Source organism: Nipponia nippon, unplaced genomic scaffold, assembly GCF_047370975.1.
Source record: "Nipponia nippon isolate SJK-2023a ecotype South Korea unplaced genomic scaffold, ASM4737097v1 scaffold_4, whole genome shotgun sequence".
In the NCBI taxonomy this organism is placed as follows: domain Eukaryota; kingdom Metazoa; phylum Chordata; class Aves; order Pelecaniformes; family Threskiornithidae; genus Nipponia; species Nipponia nippon.
In genome coordinates this window covers 62852440-62870302 of record NW_028262358.1, presented here as the reverse complement: position 1 = coordinate 62870302, position 17863 = coordinate 62852440, and the positions used below count along the sequence as shown (strand labels likewise).

Sequence of the window (17863 nt, the reverse complement as noted above, 5' to 3'; positions counted from 1 at the left end):
CAATCAAAAATAAATAAATAATAAAAAAAGAATCACTACAGCAAGAATCTGCCCTCACCTCCTGTCCTATTTTAAAGCACTATTTAGGATAAGTTTTAACCTTACAGGTCTGATAGGTATATATTGTGCCTGCAACAGGAAAATTCGTTTTCGGGGAGGAACTCGTGCCCCCTGCACTTCAGTACTGTGTTTCATATATCAGAATATAACAACAGAATATACACAAGAAGCTGCTAAGAGGCTGCTACAAACATATCTTCTCCACTGCAGAGGTCTAGAATCACCTTTCAAGCTCTTCTCTCTCCCTCCTTTCTTGCTCCTCCCGTTCCCGCTGCTCACGGGCAAGGCGCCTCTTCTCAGTCAGCAGCCTTGTTGCTTCTTCAGGGTCAGTTGTACCTGCCGAGGTCTTTGCGGGGGGTGGGGGTGGAGAAAGAGCTGGCAGAGCAGGAGGCAGGGATGGGCTGGCTGCTGAAACAGATGGGAATGAAAACTAGTTTGTACAGACACAGTAGCCAAGATGACACTCTTGAAAGGAACAGAAAATAGTTTCAAATACTCCGTAAAATATTTTCAAGCTTACATGGTTTTATAGATGATTCAGAGGAGGAAGAAATTTCTAGATGCTAGGGGTTCATATTCCTGAAGGGAAGTTTGTTTTTACAGGATATATGAAAGCAGCTCCAGTTGAAAGATTAAACCATCTTTTCTGTCAGAAGAATAAATGCTGATGGGTGCTCAACAGGAGTTATGCTGACTCAGCAAGTCCCTACCATCACATTTCTTAAGTTTGCCCAATTCTATTTGGAGAGCAGAAATGAAACATTGTGGTATTACATTTTCTTCTGTCTGATAGCCTACATCTGAAGAGCAGGGCCAGACTTTTTGGTGATAGGCCAGTCACTTTTGGTGACTTGGTGATCTCAAACATCAACTGTTTGAAGTGATCTGCAATAAGGGTAGGACACAAGCCATCATCAATTTTGCAGTTACTCTAACCTGAGGCAACTCATGGGACCAGAACACAGCTTCTTAACAAGCTTTGCCACTACTGGTGAACTATGGCTTGTGTTCAAATCTTAATAGCGCCTTCATATAAATTCTTTACCCAGGACCAGCTTTGGCCACCTGGTAGAGAAGGTGTTACAGGTTTTTCTCAAGTAAAACACTGGTTCACGTTTCTGTAAGCTTGCCCAGCATTCTCTAGCACAGATACAGAGCACCTCAACTGCACTTCTCTAGAGACCAGGGACCATTACCAACAAGCTAACTGAAGGAAGCATTCCCAGGGTAGTAACATCTGTTAACGCAGACAAACATGGACAGGGAAGACTTTGAACTGTCAATGGAATCAGATTCTGATCCTGGGAAGATACATGTAGAGTAAGTCATCAGAAACATCCAGGAGATGATTTTAAATCTACATTTCTAACCACGCTTTGGGATGTTACAGAATTTTCCTCACTTCACTAACAACTTCCAAGAGGGGTTTCCTCCTTGATTACTCCCTCCTATACCTCGTCATGTATACAAACACAAATTCAGCTGCTTTCTCTGTGTTGAATGCTCACATCTGCTGACCTCTCTGCTTTCTTCTATCAAGTAAAAACTATGCAGGTCTTTCTATAACTACTTCAAAGCGTTCACCTTGAATTCAAATGATATATGTACACCAGTAATTTAAAGAGTGCCAGGGCCTGGTCTCTAGCCCTGAGGTGAGCTGGCACAGTTTAGCCTCAGGCAGAGCACTATTCTCTCACATTACCAAAACAGGTATTCAGTCCACCCCTAGGGAACAGTTCAGACCTGGGCTAACCTCCAAGATGTAGCTGGGAACTCAGAAAATTCTGGGCTGTTCAAATATAAAAAGGTAAGTAATTCGATCACTCTAAAGCTTGGGAGCCCTTTAGAGCTATGCTCTTAGTAGCCTTGGGGACAGAAGGTAAGAAATGTGGGGCTGCAATTACAAACTGGGTCAGAAACATACCAGAGAGCCTTTGTAATAGTCAAACAGTATAAATGACAGAGTTCCTGCACTTTTTAATTTACGAACATGGACCAAGGCAGGGCTGTTACTCCTGAAGGGAGCGCAGCTTTGTGCTGCTTGGGGCTCACTTCTTGCCTCAGGTGCTGAAGCTGGCAGCATAACAAGTAGCCTGTTTAATGCACACCTGCCCTGCTGTCAGAAAAGGTGACAACAGCTTGCACAGGCACACCCAAAATACCTTTTAAACTTCACTGGTATTAGTAAAGTCATGTGAGATTTGCCTGCGAAAGCTGAATAGCTCCATCAGTGATCATTACCTGCTGACCTCCTGGCTCCTGTGACTACATAGCTAGCAGGCAGCTGAGCCAGACAAGTTAAAGGCCAGTTAATTGGCAGAAATCAGCTATGCTCACCTCCAACACAGACTTCAGAGACATTAGCAATGTCCCCCTAGCTCCAAATGCTGCACTTGCCCCTCTATAGATTCTTGCATTCAACTAATGGCTAAGTTTTGGCAATTTGGGCCTCCACCTGCAGTACAAAGCCTATCCTCTAACCTCACATGTAAAATACTTAGCCTGAGGTCTCAATCTTTGGTCCCAACCATCACTTCCTCTGGCTTTGGCAAAAGACATCCAATTTGCAGTGCTGCTCACCACTTTCACTATTGTATCCTTCTCTTTTGCCCCTCTCCACTACTAGTTTCTTTGCTGTGAATACTAACTAGTTCACTTTCAAATATCTTTATCGCACATAACCTGTTTCCATACTAAGTGATCTTGTCACAAACTCAAATATTGACTGACTCTGCAAAGAAGTTGAGCCTCTCTCCCTCCTGAGCTAAACTGTCACACAAGCAGGATGATGTTTCTGTGGTCTGCACCTTGTACTGGGGAACTACAGCTTGTAAACATTTGCAAAGCTATCTCAGTGGTATCCCTGAAATCCTTTTAAAAGGAAGCTTTCTCTTTAAAAGGAAGCAAGCAAAAGGTTATCAGAAGAGCAGTGAAAGCCCATGCTAACATGGCAATTCTCATCTCTTTGCTACATGCCCATGGACAAGAGATGCATCCATTTATTACTGTCAATCTCCAGCTTTTTGCAGGGTTGCACCTTGTGTGGTAGGACCTGGGTATCAGACTGGAACTACTGTAACAGAACTTATTAACAAAAGGCATCAATTCACACCAGGTCTTCTTGCAGAAGAACAACCCCCAACTACACATCCTGCAGTTAAATGCAGGATTATTAATACTTGAAAGTGGTTTTTGAAGGGGAATCTATGAATTTTAAATTCAGAATCTTAAGTAACCCATCCTTAGAAACCCAGTGGTCACAATGGCCATTCTATTCCATCCGTGAGACAGACAGCTTATGCCATATTTACAATGGACTAAAACATCTGCTAGAACAAACCTACGTTTTTCATTTTCAGATTTACCTTTTGCCCTTCTTACACTTTATGATCATTATTTTATTTTGTATGTACATCCTTTTCTGCCTTGCTGCTTTTCAGGGTTGGTATGGTTTGGTGTGGGGTTTTTTTTGGTAATTTTTTTTTTTTAAGAACTCATTTTCCCTGAAAAATTCTGCCTGTTCCTCTTTACTCTTCTCCTTGGTTTTCCTCTGCATACTATTTTATCCTGCTAATCTCTCCCATGATATGGTACTCTTGCAATATTATCGGTAAGCTGGTAGTGTCATCAGCACAACTGTACTGAGTTGTCTAGCAGAGCTGGACATTCTCACCGCTCCCACTACCTTATGTGATGGCTTCCTGTACCATTAGTCTTCAGATCATTATTATTCTACTTCAACAGTTTGAAAAGAAGCTGTGTCATGATGTGAGCGACAAAATCATGGTCCAAAAGGGCAGAGAAGAGGGCTGTGAAGCCACACTATGCAAGGCAGGTCTGCGCGTTGTTTTGACTGTTGCAAGCAGGAGGTCTTCAACCTGTTTACACTTTCCTCAATGAACATGCATCTGCAGGAACGTTTTGAAGAACTTAAATTAACACTTGATAGAAAACTACTGAAAGCTACATTGTTTCAGAGAAAGGAAGGGAAGAACATAAGAGACTCTCAGACATTCCTTAACCTAAAGGAAGATCTCTCCTTACCTTGAGTGAGCTCTGCCTGGACGGCAAGCTCTTCCTGACTTGCAGATTCTCCAGCACCTGGTGAAGTTCCTTTACTCTCTTCTGTCCTCTCCTCATTGGCCTTTTCAGCCTCCTTTTCTGGCCTTTTCTTCTTACTCTCTGGTTTGACCTCTTTTTTGACTGGCCGGATGTTGCCAGGAGAAGGAGGACGTGCCTGAGCAGAGGAAACTTTGGAGGAACCAGGTGGGGAAGTTATCTGCTTGGGTGTGCCAGGCAAAAAAGGCAAAGACTTTGACGCATGCCTGCGTAACCACAAAGAGTGACAATCACCATCAGACGTGCTCTGCTAGACACCACCTACATATCACCTCTACAACTACAACAGCTAAAAATAAAACAACTTCTCTACTTCTCTGCTACCAAGCAGGACTGCTGGAGCAACTAATTAGCTTTCATGCAAAATGCTTCTCTTTGCAACTCTCCAGATGTGTGAGCACTGAGCTCAGCCAAGAAGGAAGAAACCAGGTAACTTCCTCCTTCCCCTTCCTCAAAGCAGTAGTAATATTTTTCTAAAAGCAGGACTGTCTTTCCTTTGTTGCAGAGAGAAAACATCTACATCACTAAATAAGTTTGCACTGTTTCACATTTAATTAATAGAACAATCAGAGCTGCCTATAGCTCAACCTCCAGCTAAGCTTGTAATTGGCTTACCAAACTGGAGAGGGAGCTGGTGATCTAGCTTTGGGGTTGGAAGAAAAATGACCTCCTTTAAAGCTGGCTGAGAAGCTGGATGACAAATGGTCTCTCTCCTTTTCTTTTTTGTCAGTCTACAGTTCAGCAAACAAAAAGACAAAGTCAAGCCAGAGTTCACATGGCTAAAGAAAGCAAAGCAAGCTCAGTTAAGGATGAGGGGTTGGGGGGCTGAGAAAAAGCAGTGCTGAGTCAGTAGTTTCTACAGCCTGTTTAACAAGTTCAATAATACAGCTCCTGTAATTTGCCACCATCTTGTCAGTAAATAGGCATTTGACAACAAGAATCCTTCTTAATCATGCTCTCTTACTGTCTTAAGATGTAATGGGCTAATTTGCAGAGGCTTACTTTTACACAGGCAAAAAATTACTTTTTAAGGTTTGATCTTTGCTGATTGCCACGCAGTACCTTCCACTACTCCCCATAAACCATTTGAAGAAAGAGCAAAACACTCCCCCCCCCCAACTCCAGGAGGAGTTTTTTGGGTCATTATGGTTAAAATTACATAACAATATTAGCAATAGATGGTCTTGATCCTGAAGTCATTACTCAAGTGTAATTAGCTAGCTCTTTGGCAGTATAATTTACCAGATATCTACTAATTAATATGATAATCACCTGAGTTATCAAAGCCTACACAGCCACAACAAAATGCATTACAATGAAGAATAATTTTGGCTTGCTAGCAATAACTCTCTATACTGGATCTATTTCATTACTACTCGAAAACAGTAGCATCAGAAAATTTTTCTTAACGTAAGTAAAAAAATTAATTCCTACAAAAGTTTACAGAAGAATAAAAGATTCTCCACACCATACAGGCTACTGAAAACAGCTCTTAACTCAGTCATTTTGATTAACAGTATTTTTACATTGTCTCCTCCACCAAAATGTATCAACCTTTCTTCTTTTTAATGTGAAGAAAAACAAAAACAAAAACAAACCCCAAAAAACCCCAAACCAAAACCCAAAATACTCACAATGGAAAGACCCAAGAGGTGCTAAACTGTTAGCCCTGGAGATTGCAACGCACTATGCACATACTGTGAGATTTCTCTACAAATACATCCCAATGCTGCGCCTTAACTTAAACTTCAATATACTACCATCTGCCTGAAAGATTAAGCACTGTCGACTTTCATTAACGCTGCTTCCAACACGGATGTCAACAGCAGCACTGCCTCTGCCCATCAGGCCAAATGAAAATCAAGCACCCCTTACACAATCATTTGCAGAGATGACTTCACTCTTCTCACACTCAAACGAACCCAGGCTGTACAGTACAAGGAAAAATATAACCGCTCAGATTCAGCAAATGATATCTGAACTGGAGCTGACTGCATCCCGTTGGCTTGGAGCACAGTCACCATGAATTCGGTCTGCCTGTATCACACTCTTCTGATTTTCTCTGAAAGCTCAGATCAGTCACAGTATTGCTACCAAATCATTCAGAACGAGCAGGTGATCGGTGGGAAGCCTTGCTTACAAACCATGCTCCTAAACCAACCTCCTCCTTCTCAACAAGGAAACGTTTACCAGCCTGGTCTCCTAAGAAAGTAAAGCTGAAGTGACAGTTCTCTTTGTGTTTATGTATATGGACAAGTGTGAGTGCATGCCTTCCCCCCCCTCTATCCCAGAGGCTCAGCTGAATTTGCTAGAATTTGCCTCAGAAGATACGAAGTTCTACAGGCTTTGTGAAAACAGGCGGCTGAGGAAAAAAGATTCCCCACTGAGGGAAAAGCTGCAACACCAGCTTGGGCCTTAAAAGGCAGCAAAGAATCCACTTGAGAAAAGGGCACACACTGACTGCCTCCGTGCCTCATGAGAAGCTAAGGCAGCCACTCTGCAAACACGGGTGTTTTTCCACGCGGATTCTTTGGTGCATAATCAGGCTATGTCACCACATAGTGTAGTCTACTTGAGTTAAAATCCAGCCAACCATGAAACAAATTGGAGGGGGTGGGGACAGCGCAGAGGGGAGGATCAGACTGAGTCAGGTATCCTTGCAACTATTCCTGTTCGAACAAGCAAGGCAATCAGGTGGTCATGGCACGAGACACTACCTTACCTACGGCTGGCATGCTTACCCCTGCAAGATGCGGTGTTCTCCTACGTCCAAGAGCATCAGTAGAGGCATAAAGTTTTGCGCGGTCTCCTGGATTCCTACAGTTCATAGTCTTGTAGGACAGAGGACTGATGGGGCTGCAAGATGCTGAACGGGGACAAATGGGGATAACTACGGTGTTGGTTGGTTTTGTTATTTATTAATTTTAATTATAGAGCAGCATTGGAGAATTGACAGAGGAAAGCCAGCAGGAACAGAAACAACCGGGAAAGACAGAAAAGAAAGAAGGTATTAATACACAGAGGAATGACTAATTCTCAAGTCAGAACCATCATTTGATACACTAGCTTGGCCACACATATAGTAATGATACAATTTCAACAGGCGCTCATGTACTTTTCCATTTGTAAACTAATAATTTCTTTTAAATAAATTAAGTAGTATGCCACGTAACTGGGTAGTAGAAAGTAACAATGTTTTTCTGTTAAGTTTTTATACAACTGGTGGTTCTGAAAAAGCAGTGGACACAATGACTGGTCTGACTGACTAGCTTAGTATATGCATTGACACGAGTTGCAATTACATTCCAAATAGAAAAACTAAAATCAGAATGCCTATTAATTGGTCTTGGAAGTGGAGGAAAATGAAAGGAGACATATACACACAGATCAAAACATTAACAACACAAAACAGTTTCCTCTAGGAAATCAATGAAGTTGCTGTCTGCAATTTTTAGCAAGTGATGTGTTTTTAAAAAATCCCTCTTTTAGGAATCTTTGAAGCCCAGCCACGTAAGAACTTTTAATATTTCTTGATAATGCTAGAACAACAGCTGACTCAAATGCATTCTCAACAGCAAACTATTTTACATATTACAAAAAGCAGGCTAAAAACAACAAATCAGCTTGGAAATTAATATTTGAATGAGTAACCAGGATGGCAGTTTTCCTTGGTTTGCACAAGGACAAAGACTATTACCAAAAGATCTCCTGCCAACGGCAGGTTATCAGGTATATGGTGTTTTGATTACATATTCAAAGACAACTCTAACACTGCAAAATGTATCACGGGGAACTTTTTGCAGCAAAGTATTCTTGGACTTTCTCCTATTTTAACTGAGGAGAAGACTGGGAAAAACTATGTTATTACTGGAGACTTTTATTTACCTGCTCCTGTTTGTCTTTCCTGGTCATTTAATATAGTCTTAGCATAATTATTATTCAGCATGTTACTTGAAGGAAAAGTAGAGCTTCTATGCAGTAGAGCTTCTTCCCTATCCCCCCCCCCCCCCCTTTTTTTTTTTCAAAGAAAGGAAAAGAAAATTACATCCTCAGTTTCCTTGGTAAAAAACCCCAATATTTCTTGCCTGTAGATCCCTCTCTGAGCACACTTGAAAGTACACGGTTCTACATACAGTTAATTCTTTCAGTCTTAAAACAGTACAGCTGCTATTACAGGAAGAGCTCATAGACTTAACACTACTAACACTGCAAATTCTCCTGCACTGAGAGATTAACCTTATGAATAAAGAGAGTCTCATGTAAGTGTCACAGCAAGGGCACTCATGCTTGCCTTATCACTTACAGAGGTTTATGTCGAATGAAGTATTATCAGATGACTGACAAAAAAAAAAATAAATTGAGAAACAGAAAAAAGGGGGGTTTGTTTGCAGTTTTTTTTTGGTTGCGTGTATCTAAACCAGACAGGAGGCAGTGGCACAACCTGTGCTTTAAACAGCTTATAATTTATGTCGTTCCCACCCTCTGTGAATCAATTCTCTTGCTGCACGCTGATTATCTGGTTACTACCAAAGATGACATCATAAGTATTAAAAGACAAGCAGTTAATTTTCATTTGCAATGTTGCCAAACAATGCTTTAGGAAGCACTTCCAGTGAATCCTGTACCAACTACTCAGAGCAGCTTTTGGAGAGTTATTTGAAAACACATTTTGGTTTTGGAGGGTTATTTAAAAAAGATCCAAATGCACTCTTACGCTGGATGTCCCTAATAGCTCACTTAAATTTTAAGGACATGAATCCATATTTAATTTGATTTTGATTTTTTTGCATTGTAATTTATCTTCACAGCCAAAGGGCCGGGCAATTTTCTAGGGAATAATGACAGGCTGGGATGAGCTGAGTGCTCAGAGCACAGCTGTGAGCCATTATCACCACCTGATCATTAATCTCCAGGAAGTGTCCTGCATGAAGGGACTGCAGTTATTGCTCCTAGAAAACAATGAGCAGATGGATTATTCTTCTGGGTGGTACAGTTCCAGTTAGCACAGGGAAGGCATTTCAGGGGAATTACCTCAGACTGATGACTGACAAATCAGTCATTCCCGCTATGTGCAATCTTTCCCAATATTCCACTCAGTTTAGAGCTTATTGTGCAGCATGAACAGTAGCAGTGACAAAAAAAAAAAAAAAAATCAAAAAAAAAATCTTCATGCTTGCTCCAGTAAAGTAACCACTTACAAAGGTAAGTCACCGCTTTCTCAACTATTCCCTAATGAAGAGCTGAATTTCCAATATCCTGCTTGGTAGACAACATTAAGTGTTCATTTTACAAGCTGTTGTTTGTGAAGAGTGAAAAGGAATTTTGTACTTGTTAGTTCCACTGTTTACAGAATATCATCCACATTTTTGCTCCTGCAGCGCTACTCTTGCGGAAATGTACCGCAGCCTAATTAGTTATAAGAGATCTTAAACGAAAGCTTCTTTAAAAGTAATCTTAGCAGATCTCTATTCCTTCTTACCTTCTACGTCCTTTAATTAGAATAAAAATCCTGTCCATATCAAACAGGAAAGACCTGCCTACACTTAAACATTCAGCATGTGCAGCAACACACTACTGTAATGGTAAAGTCCCCAGTGCATGATGATAAAACATTCTATGATAAAAGCAGAAGCAGCTGTCACCTGCCTAAAACACATGATAAGCCTGGCTGTCTTTGGAATACAGTTTTGCATGGGCTTTAAGTTACCACCTAGCAATATTTTCACATTTCTGCATGTTAATTTTCCCCGCAGTAGTACATCAGAAGCTGTTCTGGGCTTGGCAGTGAACTTCACAATTATTATAACCTCACTAAACCTGCACATTTAACTTCATGTGCTATTAAATCCACTGCAACCAGGGCCTATCTTTCTGCAAGTCTAACATGTTCCATGTGAAAAGTGCCCTGGTACAGAGTGAAACTATTTTTTGCAGCAAGCAGCTCACAGCCTCGGCAGTGGGTGTGCTGAATCAGTTCTTTACAGCGTTGTGGGCATTTCCTTGAACAGTCACAGACAGCGTGACATTGTTGCCCTCTGTGCGTTCTATTCATTTATTGCATTGATGACGAGGCAAAAGAAATTAAGAAACAGATGGTGGGAGAAAGAAAGAGGCATAGCGAACATGTGCACAAACAAGCTTTCATGCTGTCATGCAATGTAATCATGGACATTCAAGCTCATTCTGGGATGCTACTGTACACCCATAAATAGATCAATAACTTTACAACATCCCACAGGGAATCTGGAAAAATAAATGGCCGGGACATGAAGCCGCTGTTCTTGTAAGTTTACCTGCATCTCCAGACAATGCAGCTGTGCTTTTACTTCGGGCCAGGAACGAGTGAGTGGGCGTCAGAAGCCTGCTAACGATGCTGCTCTCCCATGGACTGAGCTGTAGACGTCGAGCTGAACGTGCACCATACAAGCAAGATGTTAGATCAAACGCTTCACAAATAACTACATGTTGCAGAAGTATTAGTATTATCTCCTCACTACTACATACCATGAAAATCTTGGCACTGTCCTTCAGAGGTCAAAAGCATACAATCATTCAGTGTTTTGCATTTTATTCTTACTCCATTTTAGTAGAGGAATTCCTATAGGAACACATATATCTGAACACTTAATTTGTGTTACTGCCTGTGGCATTAGGGCAAATTCTTATCAAATTAGTACTGATATTTTGCACATATGCTGCATTCCCTATTAGGAATAATAGGATAACTTCTGTACTAGGAGTTGCCACTCCTAAACATAGACTTTGACAGAGATGTTTGTGTCCCAAACTCTTTCTACACATAAGGTATACAGTCTTCTAGTTACAAAAAAGACCAGTTACTAAAACACCTTCCTCAGTCTGCCAGCCCAGCTAGAAAAAAAACAAAGGTTGCTTACCACTATACAGAGAATTGTGTCAAAGAAAGAGGTTTTGTCAAAGCATCGCGAAAGGTTACAATGTGCCTCAACTGCAGACACCAAGCTCAGCAGCTACAGTTGTCTCAGTAATACGTGAAGCCACAGAATACAGTAAGTACATTTGATCATTAATTCTCTGTCAAAAAATCCCGCTACTGATAATTTTCAATTTAGAACAGTAACAAGAGACAACTTTTTGCACTGTCAGTCTGTTTTGAAAATACACTACACATTGACCCGGCTGCAAACACTCCCTTGCCTTGCTTTTCCCAATATTGCCTAATGCAAACTTAGCTTGTCAACATATTCCTTTTGCCTTGTAAAATTTCTTCAGTTTTTTTAAAATACTATTTAAACATTGATCATGGTAAAGCAGTAACGAAAAGAGCCCTATAAGTTATTTTTTATATTGAACTAGATGTTTCTTTGATATTCTGATGCAACAAATTGTATTGTAATGAGCATCACAAAACAAAACATTCAACCAGTTTCCATAGTAGTTCATTATAATAAGCTTAGGCCATAGCAATAATCTTGATGTTGCAAGTGAAATCACGTCTTTCAGCATTCATTGGCCTTAGTTTGGTGTTTATGGCAACAAAATTGCAGCTTGAATTTATGAGGCTCAGTCTCTAAAACATTCATTGAAGTGACTGGCTGTAATAAACTTGAGATTAATTTGCATTTTTAAAGGTAGAGATCCATCAGTTTTAATAGCCATGAACTCTGAATCTGTCTTTAATCTACTCCATGCTGAGCCTCATGAAAAGAAGGGCCAATCTCAATCTCATCCTGTGAAAATATAATTGCCTAATCCGCCCTCAGTGCTGTTTTTCACTTCTCAAATTGCTCCCCTAAATTCTGCTAACTCAATAAGGGGCATTACTATAGAAATATAGGACTCTCAAACACAGCAGGCTCTCTGGATAAGTGTCCTTGCACAATGTACTACTGCCAGAGCTCTTTGTGATTAATGGTTCCATTTTGCATTGGTACAGAGTATACAGAGACAAAATACCCTACAGAGGCCTCCATCACAGCACACGCATTATCATTAAGCTTGTAATTTAACAATGAAGAAAAATCACAGAACTACCATTAAACTAGATGCAATAATGGTAAAATCTTTCCTTCCTTTCTTCTCCAGGCACCATGCTCAGTATGATCACTGTTTAAAGCTGCTGTTACAAGACAGCCGATTCTTTTTTGTGGTCTCAGGCTTCGCTAGATGAGGCTCACAGGCATGAGTATGGATGAGTTTGGAGAAACTCTCCTACTGTATTTTAACACCAATACTATACAACTTCAGAAAGCAATCCCTCAAATTTTAGGCCAATAAATCAGTAATACGTATACTATCAATTTATTGGAGTTCATCTGTACAGCTGCAAACAGCTGATAAGTAAATGTTACAACGTAATATGGCCCTATGGGCCAGCTGCAGACTTTACACGTTAGGCCCCAGAGATGAAGTAGTCTCAAGAGGACACAGCTAAGAGACTGATGACTTAGAACACTAAATTGCCATGTCTCACCTATCCCATGTCATTTACCCTAAAGGCGAGTTCGGTTTAATTCCCTTTTCTCTTTGCCCCTAACACAGGGGAGCTTATATCCACATCACCTGCTGGAAGCAATTGTGTGCCCACAGCATCCAACTACCAGCACCGAGGCAGTGTTTGGGAGCAAGCCAGCTGATATGCACCAACAGCGAGCTACTAGAGACCAACAAAAACTCTCTTCTCCGTATAAGCAACAGGCGTGATTCAGAGGTGTCAAAATAGTTTTAGCCAGGAGCTTGGAGTGAAGTCTCCCTAAATCTCTAAAGATCAAAGGGTTTAGACCAAAGTTCATTTAAATACACCTTGGCTTTGTGGATCAAGGTCATCACATACGGAATTTTCCAAATGCACAGCTCCCTGAAAACATCTTATTTGACACTTTCAATACATACCCTAACAGTCATTAGCATCACCATTAACCTAGAACAGTCAGATAAACTTTTGCCCACTGAGTTCCAAGTACAAGAGTATTAACACCTAAATGCATTGAACAACTTAACTTTGGTGTCCAGTTCACACTGAAGCAAACTGAATACAAAACAGAGAGCAACACAAAACAATAAGACTGATGTTAAAACAATGAGGTCAATGTTTTTTTTCTTGCTCTTCTTGTTTTTAATGCCTTAGGGTGATGTTTTCAAGATTTAGTCCTTCAAACCATCTGACAGACAAGGGGAAATGGTATTTTTTGTCCTCATGCTGTGTTAGGCTATTGCTCTTAGGGCTGTTTGCTCCTTATTTCCACTCAGGAAGCACGTGCATGACAGGGTTGCTGGTGCAAGTACCCCTACCCCCAGCTACAAGCAGGTTAGTTTAAACATATTGAAGAAGATCTTTATAGCCTAACTTGTAACTGAAAACCACACAAAGTCCCAGGGAGCTGGCAACAGTGAATTGATTACAATCATCTGTATTTGTCTTCAGGACATACAAACTGAACACTGGAAAGTTGTCTTAGCAGCAGCAGAATAAATTGCAAGTAGGCAAACAGCAGCATCTAATTAGTCCGAGGAACAGATGGAAGGCAGGGATTTAACAGGTCTCCCGATGAGCACCACGAAGCAGACTCTCACTGATAACAGCAGTGGTTGCTCATACAGAGCCACAAACGTGCTGAGGAGTAGTTGGGGAAAAACTACTCTATGCTTAGATTCTCTTTCAATAGGAAACAATACTGGACCCCCTGAATTTCTTCTATAAAGGTGGCAGACAAAGGTGATGCAGTGATCGAGACCATCACCTGTTTGAAAGAAAAAGCACTGCAGAGAGGAGGAGAAACACGACTATGGTACAAGTTTTGCTTTTCAAAACTAAGAAAGTGCAACTTATACCTCATCTAAAGTATTATCCACCTGCTAAGCTTTCCTTAAAGAGCACAATTACCAACATTTATTGGTCAACAGCAGCCGTCTCCATTTGAATATGTGTATTCATGTTTTGTTACAGTTTCAACTACTCAGGGCTGTACCACTAACATAAAAGCATAATGAGAAGCCTGTTCTAGCTGCCTAACTGTAAAACTGTGATAAAGAGCTATATAGCAATACTATACTTGAAATGGAATTAACCAGTCTTTAAGGCAATTAGTTAATGAAAACTTTTGTCTTTTGCTGGGCCAAAAAAAACCCCCCTGTCCTTCAAATGATAAAAAGGTGCTGCTTAACAGAAGACATGTTCTTGATGACAGCTATAAGCCACTTAGGGTAAGCTTATCATCCTCATCTCCAGCTTGCTGTTTTGCAGGTAGGAGTATGCATTACAGACCAAGCGTGACTGGGTGCCCTCTGGAAGGTGAAATGGGGAGCAGACAGTTAGAGCCTTCCTTTAAGCATCTGCCTTAAGACATTGAGGCTACTGGAGAGACGAGGGGCACTTCTCCAGACACATGCTCAACTAGATTTAGGTATATGACTTTGCACAAGAAAGAAGGCATTTATAGCATTTGGATTTGCTTTCTGTCTTGGAGTCTGCAAAAGACATAAGAGACTTCTGAAGAGTTCTGTGCTGTTTTAATGAAAATGCCAAGCAAAAGATGCCTCAACATTCAAAAGTTTTTGACATATGGCCACCACTTCCATATTCCTTCCCTTTCCCCACCGCTAGACTGCCTACTATTCAGTCTAACTTCTCCTGAATTTGAAATGGATGGCAGAAACTATCACACAATGAGTTACAGTCCGTAAGAGACTATCCTTCATATTTAATGCCTACTGCTGTTTCCCCCACTCTGCCCTTCCAAGATCCTTCCTCAAAGAAGCATCCCCTGGCAAGAACAGCAACCATCTAGAAAAATATATCTACACCTGAAAAGCTAATTAAAACTAAAACTGACTGGATTTCAACTTTTAGAGCAAAAAAATTATTGGAGTTCTGGAATAAATTATTTCCTAATATAATGCTGTATTTTTTGCAAGTTACCAGACTCTACAACTAGGTTAGCCCACTAGGATTAACACGGCTCATCAAATCAACCAGATACACACGTACAAGCATGCCCATAAAACATGGCACTTAGTTAAGACACAAAAATAATGATGTCTACTAGTTAGTTGTGCAACACAAGCAAAGTTCCATTCTAAAATTTCTTTTTGAACACACGCATTTATCTCGATTGAAATGGGACAGAACTTCTCATTCTCAGTAGAGGACAAAAAATCCCTCCCAAGTACTTTTCTGTAAAGCTCTTTGCACACGTTATACAAGAGACATTCTTTTATAAAACTCCTTTAAGCTCAATGCTTCAATCTCATAAATCCTCAGAACAGAGGCAGCAATTCAGGTATGTTAATTTTTAAAAACTTGATTGTTTATAATTTGTGCAGAGTTGTAAACATCAAAACCATACACTGAAATAAAACTATCTTTGAAAAGTAACTTGACACAAAAAGTCAATAAACAGACCATACGAAAACCACCCATACCTCTTCAATAAAATGAAATGGTAATAAAATAACTACTTGAAAGCTTCATGCAACATGTTCTTCGATATTCAAGAACTACTACCAAAGAAGAAAGGAAAACAACATAATGACAAAATGGCCTAATGCAAATAAAAGGTCACACATGATTGCATGCACTATGGAGCGATGTATTCTTTCGATAGTTGTACCTCATTTACTAAAAACCTGACAGAAGCACTGCTTTTATCATTTGCTAAAGTAAGATTATTTTTTTTTAGGTAACTTCTCTTGTTTTAAAAAACAAGAAATATATATTTCTCCTCACAGGAAAAAATGTTCAACCATTTACTTTTCACATTTGAAGTCTTTTCACTGCCACTTAGATGAAGTACAGAAAATGACTTCAGAAGCTTGTTTTATGTGCAAAGTAATACATCAATATAGAACATTCTTTCTTGCTGTTCCTTTTTTTTTTTTTTCCTTTGGAACTGTACCTCTGTCTGGAGAATTTAGTAATGTTGCAGATGAGGAGGAGAGCCGCTTGTTAATGACTGGATCAACATGTTTCGAAAGGTTCATTGTTGAAACAGATCGCCTGTCTGGATCTAAAACAAATGGAGATAATGCTAATTGACAGCCCACATGCAGTAGTGCAAGTTCCTAGCTCGCTAGTGGGAGGAGGAAAACATGACTAGGTCATTCCTGCTCTACCACAAGAACTTTCAAAATAGAATGGACTTTTCAGCAGACGTTGTACAGGTGACTCAAAGACTGGGCACAAAACCATTTAAGTTTCAAAAGTTTAAAATATTCTGTTCATTGATTATCATTCAATCAGGTTGCAATCCAAGGACTTAATGAAGGATCTGAAGTGGATACTAGTAGACAAGATGATATTTCCTCATTCCTTTCAATATTCTCAGAAAAACCTTGCTCACAACTTATAATAGAAAGCTTCAGGGAAGGACCAACATGCTTGGAAATGTGAGGTTATTCATAAAAACCCCTTAGCATCTGAATAAAAGGTGACTTCTGACAGGGCACTGTTACAAGGCAGAAGGTCAATATCGTGACAATACAATGCTGAAAGATTAAGGGAAGACTAGTGCACAAGGGAAGCAAGGGTAAGCACAAAAGGAATTAAAAGATTTAGTTAAAAACCCCATAGTTATGTATAAGTGCTAAACTTCCCACCACAAAGTCATTTTCTACCTGCTGTGAATGAAGTTGTAGTTAGTCAATCCAAACAGCACACAGCTTAGTAGATAAAGAAAATGAGTCTCTGTAGAAGGCTAGAGACTACTTGTAATGCACATGCTTGGTATATAATACTAAAGGGTTTTATTTTGCTTCTAGGTTCTGTACATTTTAAAGCAGTATTTTATCATTTGCCTGTGCAACTGCTGCAGAGTCAGCATCTGCACCCTACTGAGGGGGTGATGGTTATTTCAAGAATACAGATTGCACACACCTTGTGCACGTCCATGTGTCACATGAAGGTTGCCAGCAATGGCAGAAGAGGGTGAATGAGCTGAACAGGCCAGCTATATGCTTTCTGTTCTCTCTCTCTCTCTCTCAAAAAAGCTACACGATCAACTACGTGTCCTCCACTGCAAATTTCCATTTGGAAATCTGACATTTGGAAGACGCTGGGAGAGTCAGTTCTGCTTTAGCTTGCACTTCAGCATGTACTGAACCTCGGCACTACTCAGCAAAGCATTTAACCATGCTGAAACGCAAGGAGGCATATGTCTAAATGCTCTGCTGATTCATATTCTGTGTGTGCAAAAATGTCCACATACTGTTTTGGAAGCAGATACAAACTCAGGAACACTGACAACATTAAGAAGGATGCTGCTGAAATATTATCTGCAATTGTTTATTTATGACAAGTACATCAACATTGTATTCACCTGTTCTGACCTAGTAGATTAAAGTATATTCGCTATGTACAAAAAATTTTCATAGAAATACAGTGCATGAAAAATACCCTTACTCTCTCCAGATCTATAAATTATAACAGGATTCACTATAACCGTTTGGGGCGAAGACAGATTCTCCCCTACCCCATGTGATTATTTGCTCACTTTGTCTGATGTTAAAATGACTCAGTGAGGGTATAAAATCAGCAAACTGGGTACTGGAAGGGGGATAGAACTCAGAAACGGGTTTTAAAAGGAGAAATCTAAATGCTATAGCTAAGAACAAGAACTCTGTAGGCTGGCAAGATTATCCCACATTGATCTATGGGGTATATTGAAGAGTGCTGTGTGCGAGTCAGTACTGGAGACAGGATACTCGGGCT

At 40.3% G+C, this 17863-nt stretch overlaps 1 protein-coding gene across 9 annotated transcripts in view; it reads right to left on the bottom strand.

Moving 5' to 3' along the window:
* The window catches only part of MAP7 (microtubule associated protein 7), a 124823-nt gene that overhangs the window by 17844 nt on the left and 89116 nt on the right, over positions 1 to 17863 (bottom strand). For 4 of the 9 annotated variants that reach the window (XM_087777419.1, XM_087777417.1, XM_087777414.1 and 1 more), the window contains 6 exons: positions 16053 to 16163; positions 10473 to 10586; positions 6921 to 7069; positions 4795 to 4910; positions 4105 to 4385; positions 285 to 468 (listed from right to left, as the gene is read on the bottom strand). In XM_087777419.1, coding sequence (XP_087633545.1) covers positions 285 to 468; positions 4105 to 4385; positions 4795 to 4910; positions 6921 to 7069; positions 10473 to 10586; positions 16053 to 16163 — 955 coding nt within the window. The remainder of the gene's footprint in view (positions 1 to 284; positions 469 to 4104; positions 4386 to 4794; positions 4911 to 6920; positions 7070 to 10472; positions 10587 to 16052; positions 16164 to 17863) is intronic. The other 5 variants (XM_087777418.1, XM_009460723.2, XM_087777415.1 and 2 more) reach the window with 4 other exon arrangements.